Source organism: Saccostrea echinata, unplaced genomic scaffold, assembly GCF_033153115.1.
Source record: "Saccostrea echinata isolate AGI-Se365-2 ecotype Australia unplaced genomic scaffold, CSIRO_AGI_Sech_v1 ptg000046l, whole genome shotgun sequence".
Classification (NCBI taxonomy): domain Eukaryota; kingdom Metazoa; phylum Mollusca; class Bivalvia; order Ostreida; family Ostreidae; genus Saccostrea; species Saccostrea echinata.
Window position 1 is genome coordinate 8,921,881 of NW_026889795.1, and position 14,726 is coordinate 8,936,606.

The following is a 14,726-nucleotide window of genomic DNA, read 5'->3' on the forward strand; positions in this document are numbered from 1 at the left end:
TGATAAAGAAAAGTCGCGGTCGCTTTGCCACTGGTATATATTCCATATAAGCAAAAAGGCTGTAGCCTACACATCATTTTCTTGATGTAAAAAAAATCATTTATTTATACATGTATATGGTTGAAAAACGGGGGAAGGTGATCATAAATCATATTTATTCACCAGTTACTAGAATATTTTTTCATCAAATGCAATAAAAACATTTTTAACAATCCACACTTTTATGCATATCCATTTTTACAGTATACAAAACTTTTGATTTTTATAGCTGAATGGTTAAATCTCAAATTGAAATGTTACCTTGAAGTCGATATCAGACTAATAAAAAATGACAGCAACAGGACTCGGAATAGAAATTAGGGAATATGTTTGGCTTAGTAGGAAGTCAAACATAAAACATTTTGAAAATTATAATTAGATTATTCAGTAAAGAAGTTTCCATCATTTCCAAGCACGGTGTAAGGATTTTAAAATTCCTCAATTTTACTAAAAGTGGTCATGAAGATTTTTATTTCTGTATCATAAAAATATGTTAAAATGTTTTATATTTATACTCACTGGAAAAATGACAATGATAGATGTCTACAAGATCGCAGAAAGTGATCCTCCGAACCCCCCACCCCCACCCCCTCTATAGAGAGGAGGCGACTTCCTCCTTGCCTATGGTCAATTTGGCAATGATGCGCTTTAGGTGAAATCTGAATCTCGAATGAGCCTTCTGGACTTTCGTAATTAAGTACATATTGAGGACGATTAGATTTTCTATATAGACTATATAGACTTGATGTATCAGTCACGTGATTTTAGCACACATACTTGCAGTATTGAGGTCACCTAAAAATTTCAATAGTGCAAGGGCATAACCCAGTTAAAATTCGAAATTTAATATTTAAATAGTTTTAACACCCATTGTAGTTTGTAAAAAGACTATATCTTTTCTACTATCTCATTGCTTAAATCATATTTTATGAACGTATACTGAATTTTTTTGCTGGTCACCTTCATTAAATATAGAAATAATTAATTCAGTTTCAAGATTTGAACAGGATCTCAGCACTTTTCAAATAACTTAATGCTTCTAGAGTTTATGATTAAAAACTTGTCATGATCTATTGAGGGTATGTCCTTGCACTAGATCGATTTATTAAGACCCTTAGATTATTTTCCAATGTACCTGAATACAAATATACGGCTGTATACGTTAATTAGAAAATGTACCGTGAATATATGAACAAAATCATAAAAAAGACATTGCATCTAAATTAATGGTCAATTGAACATCTGCAAATAATATTTTATTTAACTATAAAATACATTTCTTCTTTGTGAAAATATTACTTGATCCGCCTCTCACTGCATACAAACTGCGTCAAGTTTTACGGAATGGCGTCATATCGACAAGTGCAGTGCAATCAGTGACTTGGTTTAACCTTGCTATGTGGGATTTAACTAACAACAAAAACGCATGTTATCGTAAGTTTTGATGTGGTTTAATTATCCCCTACTGTTTAAAATCGCAAATCACTTCATTTTGTGGTATTTTTAAGGATTGTTAGTTTCGTGTGATGTCATAGTTAACATTTCCCGTACAATTAGACGCCGCTTCCTTTTGTAGCCTTAACTGTGCTGTAGTACTATGACTTTTCTCAAGAACATTTTGGGTGCACAAGGATACCATGACTTTATATAATAAAATATTTGTAATAATTTTGTTTATCGGCTGCACCAAAGCGATTTGTGTGAAATACTTAAACAAAATATGACCGTCAAGTGATCAACAAGGTCTTGTGATGTCAAATCAAAAATATTAATATATAGCCGAGGGAACCCTCTTTATAAATTGGTTGTACTTAAGTACATAACTTACAAATTAAAACCAAAACCGACCACGCAATGCAATATTACTTTTTGAACGTATTTTAAACTTCTGGAAGCCTTAACATAGCTGCTTGTTATTAAGCTTTAATCTTTAAAATGGCAACATTTTATATAAAAATCTTAATTCTATATTAATATCAAAAATGTTAAAAGATAACAAATAGTGACAAAGGGACTCTGATATTTCTTCAAACATAGAAGCTAACCTCTATAATTGTATAAGATGAGCTAAGGGCTTAATGGTATACTTGGGTTAATTACAATGAAATTGGGGAAGAATTTATAATAACAAGAGGCCCAGGGGCCACATTGCTCACTAGCACTGTGGCTAGGAAACAAGCAAAAATCAGTTTAGTATTGAAAAGCGTAAATGCATAAGTGGTCCCGACCTACCCCTAAAAGGGAGGAGCGTATGATTTGAACAAAATTGAATCTACACTAACTAAGGATGCTTACATACTTTTTGACTGTGACCTTTTTTCCCTTCAAATTTCAATATTCATTGTGGCCCCACCCTACCCCCGGGGTCATGATTTGAACAAACTTGATTCTACACCGCCTTAGAAAGCTTCCATATAAATATGACCAATCATAACTTTACTGTTCTTGAGAAGAAAATTTTTGAAGATTTTTCTATATACTCCTATGTAAAACTACACTGTGGCCTCACCCTACCCTTTGGGGTCATGATTTTAACAAACTTGAATCTACATCACCAGAGGATGCTTTCATATTTCACCACAAAGTCTTACACATCTGTTTCATATCTGTATATTTTACTTGAAAAAGACTTTAATCTAACAACCAAGCTTTATGATAAAAGTGATGACTTTAACTTTTGAATCGTCAACTTCCCTTACTTATGCAGCAATATACCTTCATCACCTACATACAGGGTATTTATCTCTCAGTTGATTCGATACGCAAGAGCATGCTCTACGTATGTACAATTTCTAAAACGAGGTAAATTATTGACAAACAAGTTGATGAAACAAGAAAATCAGCTGTCTCTTTTAAAGTCATCATTTCGTTAAGTTCTATGGTCGATACAATGACCTTGTCAGAAATACAATTTATCATTGGGTCAAATGCTGACTGACGTTTTTCATACTAATTGTTAATCCATTATTTACACACTGAATTGTCGACGGATTTTTCCGATTTTTTTCCCGTTCATGACAAGGAGCACACGGCGGGTGTGACCAGTCGGCAGGGGATGCTCACTCCTCCATGGCACCTGATCCCACCTCTGATGTTTGGAGGTCCGTGTTTGCTCTGCTCCTATTTAGTATTATTTAATGGACATTTGAACTTGTATACTGTTCATTATGTCCATATATTTCATTAATATGACCAATCATTGCTTTGCTGTTCTTAAGAAGATTTTTAAAGATTTTTACTATATATTCCTATGTAAAATTTTGATCGTCCACTGTGGCAACATCCTACCGATTTTTAACAAACTTGACTCTACACTACATGACAATGATTCCACATGCGTTCCATCTTTTCTGGCCCAGTGGTACTTGAGGAGAAGATTTTTAAAGGATGTTATTAATTTTTCACTAACTCTTAAACATCTCCCCTTGGAGTAGGGTGTGGCCCTTCATTTGAACAAATTTGAATTCCCTTTACCCAAGAATACTCTGTGCCAAGTGTGGTTGAAATTGGCCCAGTAGTTCTAGAGAGAAAGATGAAAATGTGAAATGTTAACAACGACGAAAACGACGACGACGACAACGACGACGACAGACAACGGACAAATTTTGATCAGAAAAGCTCGCTTGAGCCCTCGGCTAAGGTAAGCTAAAAAGTAAGAAGTTTATGGACAAAGAAAATAACAGAGACAGAAAAATGGATCACTTAGACAAACTGTCACAAAATTTTTAATTGAATATTAAACACGTCAAGTGAGCTTAAAATACACTTACATTGTCTAAATACTGCTTCATGTATTGACTGGTCCTTCATTGTTGAGTGTGTGCAAATATCTTCTCCAAGTCTTTCTAGCAACTCCTCTGTTTTTTCTGGCAGTAACCAACAGCAAACTTCATCTTCTCCTCTTGGATAATTCCATGATCTACAGTACTCAGCAATGTTTTCTTTTTCGGCCCAAGTCAGGAAAATATCAAGAAATTTTGAAATCTTCGAAAATTTCAGGAAACTCATATTTTTGAAGAGCTCAGTTGAAAAACTGATCTCTAATTCTTTGAGTTTTAGAATTGGTTTGTATTTTTCTAAATCTGTAAGAGCAAACGGCTTTGTGATTTCCTTGGAGTCAAAACTGTTGGCAACAGCATTATATTTTGTCATCCAGTTTCCTTCTTTCATGTTTACTTTGTAGGAATTGGATAGAAGAAGGCACATCAAAAATGTATCTCCATCTGAAAAAAAAAGAAATATACAGATAATTAAAGATAACAAAGATCATCTAAATGAATGGATTTCATGAATAAAGCAAAGCCAAACAAAAAAAAAAAAAGAAAAAGAAACAAGATGTGTTTGTGAAACACTGTGCCCCCGATGGTTACACAGTTCTGGAGTGTGACATAGACTACAGTGCAATAGTTATGGCCAATGTTAAAGTTTTTCAAATGTAGGCCAAAGGTCACAGTTCAGGTCACATGATCAAAAATTTCTGTACCAATGGAAAGGCTTTGTCATAATGAACACTCATGTCAAATATCAGAGCCTTACCTTTGACAGCGCAATAGTTATGGGCTAGGTTTAAGTTGCCAACAGACAGACAGACAAACAGACAGACAAACAGAAAGACAGGACAAAAACAATATACTCCCGGGATCTTTCGATCCGGGGGCATAAAAAAGAGGCCCAGCGGCCACAACACTTACCTGAGTCATACTGAGTCATAAAAAAATATCACTTAATAAGCTTACAAATTAGTATGATTCATCAAAGTTTTGTTGTTTTGAGTAGAGAATTTCAAAGATAATTTCCTATGTAATCCCTATTGTGGCCCAATCCTGCCCGCTGGCGACTTTTATCTGAGCAGTCTACACTATCCAAGAAAGCTTTCACATGTTTCAGCATTTTTGGTTCAGGAATTCTCGAGAAGAAAATATTTACAGAATTGCTCTATAAATTTAAATGTAAAAACTTTGATTCCCTATTATGGCCCTAACCCTGGGGCCATGATTTAGACGATTTACAAATGTAGATTATTTTACTCAGTGATCTTTCATCTAAATTTCTTCTTTTCTGGTCCAGAAGTTCTTGGGGTAACAATTTTTAAGATATTTCCTATATATTCCATTGTAAAAATTTTATTGGCTATTGTGGCCCTACCCAAAGCCCGGGTACCATGATCTGAACAATTACAATCTACACTACCTCAGGTAGCTTGCACGTAAGTTTCAGCTTTACTGGCCCAGTGGTTCCTGAGAAAAGATTTTTAAATATTTTTCCTATATATTTCAATGCAAAACTATTGTGGCCCAACCCTTGCCCCGAGGACCCGGATTTGAAGTAGCTACAATCTACACTACATCAGGAGGCTTCCACCTAAGTTTTATTTTTTTGTGGTTCCTGAGAAAGAGAATTTTTAATGACCCAACCTCATTTTCGCCTCTTCCTGATTATCTCCCCTTGGAAGGGGGCTTGGCCATTCATATTTATGAATTAGATACCCCTTTTCCCAGGAATGTTTTGTACCATTTTGGTTAAAATTGGCCAAGTTGTTCTTGAGAAGAAGTTAAAAATATGAAAAGTTTGCAGATGGACGGACTTAAAGCTAGACAGACGGACGGACGCCGCACGACGGGTGATCAGAAAAGCTCACTTGATGGTGTTTGGTTTAAAAATGCCCGTCCACAATAACAAAGTTTCAATTGATAAATCACCATGCGTTGATCGGGGGGGGGGGGGGGGGGGGAGGGGGGGTCAAGACCTCCCTGGAAATTGCAAAGTTATTAAATTTATATACTAAAGCAATAAAAAGTAACCCTGGACCCCTCCTAGAGGGGGATCCGGACCCCCTAGAATTTGCAAACTTATTACATTTATATACTAAAGCAACTGAAAGTAAGCTTGGACCCCCCATCCCCACCCCCCACCCCCAGATAATTAAGTGGGTAGAAAAAGTCTTACATAGAAAGCTTACGAAGTGAAGTATAGCTACCTAACCCCCGCCCACCACACTAACCCCCCTCCCCTTCCACGTCCTACCACGAAATAGGTTTTTCACATTTGGAAAAGGACTTTTTTGTCTGGAAAGATTTTCTGTGTTGATTTTTTTGTATTTTTGGTGCCCCCTCCCCCTTCTGGAAAAAAATCCTGGATCCGCACCTGACCATCAAAATCTTATCATAAATTAATAAGCAAGGCTTTTCCAATCTCCCTTGTAGAGTTGTCTTTCGTTTCTCTCTCCGAGTCAAGTTATCGATTTCCACTGCTAGATCTTTTTTTTCCATGAGCAATAGTAAAGAACGAAAGTCTCTCAGAGGCTCCACACAAAAATTCCATCATATGTATAATTCTGTAAGTTTTTTAGTAGTATGAGCCCTTAATCATATTAAATGTTAATACCCATCACTTCCAGAATTTAAGCAAGGTGGTTTGTATATATCAGAAGATACACTGGGTAAACGTAGGACTAAGATTTTGTAAATTTTCATTGATTTGGCTAATCAGTCAGAAAATAAAGGTAGTTCTTGTCATGTTGCTGGAAGTTGCATACGTAGGTTTGGATCTGGAAAGGTAGACATATCAACCATGCAAGTGTATTTCATAGGAGGTCATTCATACATGTATTAGATGTTTTGACCATGCAAGTTTAGGTCATAGAAGGTAGTTCATAGTGGATGTATTAACCATGCAAGTTTAGGTCAACGAAGGTCATACTTAGGTGTATCTACCTTTGTAGCTTGGGTCAGAGAAAGCGAAGCATAGATGTGTCAACCATGCAAGTTTGGGTCAAAGACGGAAAATCATGCATAGATGTAATACCTCGGAAGTTTGGTTCAGAGAAGTTCATATGGTTAACTTGAGAACATTGAATTGCTGCCAAATCCTTACTGGTCACAGTGTTAAATTTTTGAAAAGTAGGTCAACCTTGATCTTGAATTTTCTCACATTTTTACACAGCAACCTATTCTTGACTTTGACATTGCCTTAAAAAAATAGCTCAGGTCACTCCACTCACTTTACTCACAAGCACCCTCGTCGACCGCACGGTCCAGGAGTTAGAGTTTCTGCTCTAGAGTCAAGTAAGGAGCTGATCCTTACGTCGCGGGTTCGATTCTCACTGAGGGACGTGGGGACCGGTCCTTCCGATGAGACTGTATAAACTGAGGACATGTGTCGCAGTAGGTGTTGGCACGAGAAAGATCTCTCACTGCTCAATAGCCCTGAGTGCAGAATATAGGAATATATTTGCAGCCCTCCAAAGGCAAGTGGTGGCATCTCCATATGACTGGAAAAAATCTTGAGAGGGACGTTAAACAACAAACAAACAAAACAAGCACCCCTCACACAATGTATGAAACCTACATGCCCTAATCATCATTTCACTACTATTCTTAAGATTGCTTCCCTTACAAATCCTCATATAAAACTTTATCCCCATATTTTGCTACTCTCTATCCTTTGAGGCCATGATCAATACAAAGCAAAATGTGCACTACCAGAGGATGCTTGAATAACTATGATCATGTTGTTCTTGAGCAAAAATGATGACCCATGAAACCCTCAAATCCTAGGTAAGTTTTGTGTGAAACAAAAACTTCCAATGTTTATCCATTAAAAAATTAAGTAAGATACCCATATCATATTTTTTTCTGCTAGTGAACTTCAAATTGTTCAAATGAATTTAATGCAATGAATACAATTTAGGGAATTCCTTGAAGACATTTTCTGCAAGTGACCTTAATATTGGTAAAGTTACTTTGGTCAAGGTCAAGATACAAAATCATTGTACCCAGTATAAGCTTCTAGTGTTTCCCCATTATGAAGTTATTAAAGTTATTACCTGGGCATGATTGCACAGACAAACAAACAAATTAGACAGACAGATGGACAGGGTGATTTTTCTATACCTCCCACACTGTAGTTTACTATAGTTAACTATAGTTTGCTATAGCTAACTATAGTTTACTATAGTATCAACGTTATTTTTACTATAGTAATTCAAAGTATTTTTTACTATGGATTTCATATTGTTATTTTTTTTTGTTCTTCATTCCATATATGCACATTATTAATATTAAATGGAACTGCTATTTGTATATTCACATATTGTTTCCAAATTTTATTTCACAGTTACCGAATTTAAGAAATTTTAAGCTTTGAAATCTCAGATAAAAGTTCCAGTGTAAAGTTTCATACTAAATCAAAATATCAAAGTTTTTACTAAAGTTCACTATAGTAAACTATAGTTAACTATAGATAACTATAATAAAATATAGTTAACTATAGTAAACTATAGTTAACTATAGTAAATTTTTGTTAGGGCAAACCTACAGGCAAGAAGGCAGCCAATTAAATGGATGGCCTACAAACTTTGATCAGAAAATTATCATTTTGACCTTTGGCACAGGCCACAAAAGGTCATTTTTATATATTTTTTTATATGAGAAAAACAGAATGATAGACAAATATTAAAAACATATTCCATTTGCTACAGATATCAAGTTTCAAAAGAGCTTCAAACATCTACCTTCTTTCCAGTGAATGTTGTCAAACAATGTATCTATATTCGTAAGTTCATGTCTGCTGTGATCCTCAGAGCTGGTACACTCCACACACAAGGGAACACCACACGGGGTACAGAACTGGTCCAGGGGACTTCTAGGATGCTTTTTACATTTGATGTCCTCCAGAGGAAGTCCTGTTAGAGGAATAAAGTTTGATATTGTAAATAATTAATCTTCCTGAATTTTCACAAAGCAAAGGCTTTTTTAGTGTAACTCTTCCTTTCTATTATATGTTTGAATAATGCCTATCTCTCTGAAAGGCTGAAAGCCAACAATGTTAGAAAAAAAAAACATCGTTATATTTACCTGCAGGTGACCTTCCAGTAAATATAAGGATTTATTTTTCGCATATTAGGCTAAAAATTAGGGATGACAATTTCTAACCGGTTAACCGATTACTCGGTCGGAACGATGGCATTCGGTTAGAAAATCTGTAATCGGTTAGTCGAAAAAAAAATTAAAATATATGTAAAACTGATGACAATCTTCTAAAATTCATTTTTGAAAAAAAGAAATTCCTACTTAAACGTTTAATTTAGTGTTTTTAATTATTTATTTAGGCTGATTGGGAGGTAATTATGGCTCTCCAGATTAGAATTGTGGGGTAATTGGTCAGTCTGAGATGTGTTAATTACTATTAAAAACATTCATGTCGTCACCCCGACTGTCCTGTAATTCTTTAATGATAATAATCACCGTTGAGCAACATGAATTGGCTTGTGTATCTTTTGCAGTTATCTATCAAATTGAATTAATGAACAAACAATGTAGATTAAGTGATACAGTTTAGACGTGGTTTTGATTATGGTGACAATGAAGAATGAACTTGTGTGACATCCGCTCTGGAAAATTATCCACGATATCTTAGGCATGTTTCATGGATTTCTGAATTTTTCCTTGTCTATTGAAAACAAGAGGCCCAAGGGCCTTAACGGTCACCTTAGTTCAACAATTTAGAGGATCCATAAACTGATAAATGAAGCTTTAATTGTTGCGCAATAGCAAGAAAATTAATACGATTAAGATCAACAAAATAATTGGTCTAGTATCTTTCTATCTGTCCCCCATTTATCACTATTACCATGCAGACTTTAAACAAAATGAATGTCTATATTATTACCTCTCACATTGACCTCACTTGGCCATTGAAGAACATTTAAGAAGATAAGTTATTTTTGTTTCATTTTTATTCATCTATTATTTCCAAGTCTACCTGATTATTAAAACTATGAAAGTACTTTTCATATTATACAATAAATGTTCTTGCATAATTCTCTTATTCTATTAACCTTTCAAATACATAATCTACAGTGAATAATTAACAAAAGTGAATGGCAAATGGGGAATAACTTCACTCAATAGAATACAAATTAATAGAGCCCTGGCCAGGACCAGAACACTTGACTAAATGGTCCAGATGTTGAAAATTTACAAATTTGGAAGAGGTACCCTCATCATCATAACTATGCAATTAGTTGAAGATTTTCAAAGATTTCACACATTTTCACTATATTATCAAATAGAGCCCCCCCCCCCCCCCCGAGAAACAACAGAACCCCTAAGACCACAAGTTTTAAAAATTTTGTAAAAGCATCCTTGCTCATCATAACTATACACTTATTTCTTTGCTTTAAAACCAGGAGTAGAAAAAAAATGTTTCGAAAGAAATTATGAATTTTCACTTTATAATCAATGGAGCCCCCCCCCCCCCTTCACCAGAATCCCTGACCCAAGGGCCAAGAAACTCACAATTTTGGAAGAGACAGTCATGCTCATCATAACAATGTACTAAGTTTATTTCATACCCATGAGCAGAGAAGATTTTCAAAGATTTAATGCATTTTCACTACATAATCAATAGAGCCCCACCCTAGCCCCAGAACCCCTAACCCTGGGGCCATGAAATTCACAAATTTGGAAGAGACACTCTTGCTCTTGATAACTATGTACTTAGTTACTTTATTTCATACCCAGGAGCAGAGGAGATGATTTTCAAAGATTTAATGCATTTTCACTACATAATCAATAGTGCCCCACCCTAACACCAGAACCCCTGACCCTGGGGCCATGAAATTCACAATTTTGGAAGAGACACTCTTGCTCTTCATAACTATGTACTTAGTTACTTTATTTCATACCCAGGAGCAGAGGAGATGATTTTCAAAAATTTAATGCATTTTCACTACATAATCAATAGAGCCCCGCCCTAACACCAGAACCCCTAGCCCTGGGGCCATGAAATTCACAAATTTGGAAGAGGAAGCTATGTTCATCATAACAATGTACTTAGTTAATTTTATTTAATACTCATGAGCAGAGAAGAAGATTTTCAAAGATATAATGCATTTTCACTAAATAATCAATAGAGCCCCGCCCTAACACCAGAACCTCTGACCCAAGGACCATGAAATTCACAAGTTTGTAAGAGGCAGTCATGCTCATTATAACTATGTACTTAGTTACTTTATTTCATACCCAGGAGCAGAGAAGAAGATTTTCAAAGATTTAATGCATTTTCACTACATAATCAATAGAGCCCCACCCTAACACTAGAACCCCTGGCCCAGAGGCCATGAAATTCACAATTTTGGAAGAGACAGTCTTGCTCTACATAACTATGTACTTTGTTACTTTATTTCATACCCAGGAGCAGAGGAGATGATTTTCAAAGATTTAATGCATTTTCACTACATAATCAATAGTGTTCCACCCTAACACCAGAACCCCTGACCCAGGGGCCATGAAATTCACAGTTTTGGAAGAGACACTCTTGCTCTTCATAACTATGTACTTTGTTACTTTATTTCATATCCAGGAGCAGAGGAGATGATTTTCAAAAATTTAATGCATTTTCACTACATAATCAATAAAGCCCCACCCTAACACCAGAACCCTGACCCTGGGGCAATGAAATTCACAAGTTTGGAAGAGGCAGTCATGCTCTACATAACTATGTACTCAGTTACTTTATGTCATACCCAGGAGCAGAGAAGATTTTCAAAGATTTAATGCATTTTCACTATATAATCAATAGTGTTCCACCCTAACACCAGAACCCCTGACCCAGGGGCCATGAAATTCACAATTTTGGAAGATACAGTCCTGCTCTACTTAACTATGTACTTAGTTAGTTTATCTAATACCCAGGAGCAGAGAAGAAGATTTTCAAAGAAATAATGCACTTTCACTATATCATCTATATAGCCCCGCCCTAGCACCAGAACCCCGACCCTGGGGCCATGAATTTCACAATTTTGGAAGAGGGCGCGCGCCAATGCTTATCACAATCATGCCAACAGTTGGACTGCTTGATGTCCAGGAGTAAAGAAGAGGATTTCTAAAGATTGCATTAATTTTGGTGGTTTTAGCCCCGTCCCTCAGGCCCCAGGGGGCGCAGGGACCATGAAATTCACTATTTTTGTGATAGATGCTATATGCCAAAATTGGTTGAAATTGGTTGAGCGGTTTCAGAGTAGAAGCTGAAAATGTTTAAATGTTAAGGCACGACGCACGACGGACAACGGACGACGCACGAAGCACGACGACAGACAAAAACGGATAGCAATAGGTCACCTGAGTGACTCAGGTGACCTAAAAATATGCACGTAGTTTTCTGATCAAGAATATAGACAAATAGAATGATTTTGACCTCTAACATCTTTTTCAAAGACTTCTTGAGCATAGGAAGAAAATGACATTGTGTAGTTTGATGCGAGTCTTATATTTCTTACCATGCAAATTATTTTCTTTAACAAGAACAGTCCATCTGTCAGAAATGGCCAAATCTCGGAAATAGGATGGGTGGATAAGGACATCCCCTCCCAAAATTAGCATGGTGATCATCAAAACCCGAGTCCTGTGTCTCGGGCGGGTCGTTTATCTAATGTGGATAAGGTATGGACGACCTCTTTTTATCATATATTATATGTTTAAAGTCTAAAGTTAACAATATTTAAGGGATTTAATTATTATAATTATTGTTAAGGTATTCAACTATTTTTCTAATAGTAACTTGGCGTTCTTTCATAACAAATTGCTCAACTAAGGCCACATCTTTTCCCCGACTTGTTTTTGCAGGGCAACGGAACAAACATCATTTTTAACCATCTCCCTGCCTTCACTAAAACAATCAATCCAATTAGTGATTGAACTTCTGGTAAGTCTTTTTCTTCGTAAACCTTGTACAAATTATCATATTCTACTGCAATGGAATTTCCAAGATAAACGTTAAACTTTACAGCCGTTCGTTGCTCGAGTACGACTGAGTCAAGCATTTTTTGTCACAAGTCACCTACATACTGACGTCATTTTCACATAGTGACGTCACAAACAAGGAGCAAAACATTATATAGCACCTGCTATTTATAGAATATATGTATGACTATAAGTGTGCCAAATTTCATTCTGATCTGAATTGTGGTTTTGTAAATATAGAGATAGTTCGCGAACTTTTTGATCATCCTTCGTATATGACTAATAATGGCTTACGCAGTACGGTTAAGGTGCCAAATGGAAATATGGGGGAATTTTTTTTATATAGAAAATACATTCTTTACAAGGATGGGCGATTCTTTTTAGGACTTTACTATTATCGGACAAATGTAATGTAGTTGAAAACTACATGTCGAGGACGATTAGATTTATTATTTAGACTTGTCAAGTGATGTGGCAGCCACGTGTTTTTAGCAAATATACCTGTAGTACTGAGGTCATCTATAAATTCCAATATTGCAAGGGCATTTATAACCAAGTTAAAAATCTAAGTTTAATTTATAATTATTTTCAACACTCTTAGTAGTCTGTGAAAAGTCCTGCGAACATACTCTAATTCTACTATATAATTCATAAAATTACATTTGTGAGACCGTATGTTGAATATTTTGCTGGTCAAGTACCTTAAATATAGATATAATTAATTCATTTGTAAGATTTCATCAGGTTCGCAGCACTTTTTAAATGTCTTCATACCTCTTGAGTTTATTTGTAAAAGCTTGTCATAATTCATTGAGGGTATACCCTTTCAATATATCGATTTATTACGACCCTCCTATTACCCTTCAATAAATCTGCATACAAATACATGTATACGGCAATTTCGCTTGTCTAGGGAATGTACGGGAAGTATATGAATAAAATCATAAAATAGACATTGCATCCAAGTTAACGGCCTCTTATATATCCGCAAATAATGTTTTATCTAATTACAAAATACAGTTTTCATTGTATAAAATATAACTTGATCCGCCGCGCACTGCATACAAACTGCGTCAAATTTTACGATATCACGTCACATTGACAACTGCATAGCGATCAATGATTTGTTTATACATTGCTGTGTGGGATTAAACCAAGGACTAAAATACATGCAATAATAAGTGTTGATGTAGTTTAAAGCTATCCAACAGTTTAAAATAGCAAATCATTTTATTTTGTGGTAATTTGAATAACATATATTTTTGTGTGATGTCATAGTAAGCATTTCCTGTAAAAATTAGGCCCCGCCTCATTATTGCAGCCTTAACTGTGTTGCGTTGTTGTTCTTGAGAAGAAGATTTCAAAAAATATTTCCTCTGATCAGGTTCTTACAAGGGATACATAGATTTTCCTATTACTCTGTCTGAGTTAATGATTGGTACAGCTATATCTGAGGGTATATCACATAGTACTTAAATTTTCTCTTTCATCTAGGGATGGGGACTGGATAAGGTACTATTTGCACCGTGTTTCTCCGCTAGGTTCCCATTGATAGATAAGAACCAGTTGTCTCAATCTTCTTTAGATTTACTTCACCCAGAACCCAGAACTTAAGTACTTAACAAAGATTGCATTGAAGTCTATGAAGCATTTTTTTTTTAAATAAAAATTCAAATAATAAGAATGACAATTGAAAATGATTTTTTTTTACCAGGTAAGATTTTTAAAATTGATTTTTTTATTAATTAAAAACGGAGGGAGATAACTCTTACCAAAATTCAAGGTCATAAATTAGAATGCATCTCACCCTTACATTCTAATAATAATAAATGGGAACTATGTCTAAATATACTGAGTATTCATCACCTAAACATTTGTTATGTATTCAATTTCATTGAACATTTTGCTATTAGGATGGAATACCTTAACTTCTTTATTGCTGAA

General features: G+C 35.4%; 1 protein-coding gene across 1 annotated transcript in view; it reads right to left on the reverse strand.

Annotated features, from left to right (window-relative positions):
- Window positions 1–14,726, reverse strand: part of LOC133202015 (uncharacterized) — a 40,976-nt gene that overhangs the window by 17,316 nt on the left and 8,934 nt on the right. The window contains exons 3-4 of the mRNA XM_061337794.1: window positions 8,552–8,722; window positions 3,810–4,262 (exon numbers count right to left, since the gene is read on the reverse strand). Of these exons, the coding sequence (XP_061193778.1) occupies window positions 3,810–4,262; window positions 8,552–8,722 (624 nt within the window). The remainder of the gene's footprint in view (window positions 1–3,809; window positions 4,263–8,551; window positions 8,723–14,726) is intronic.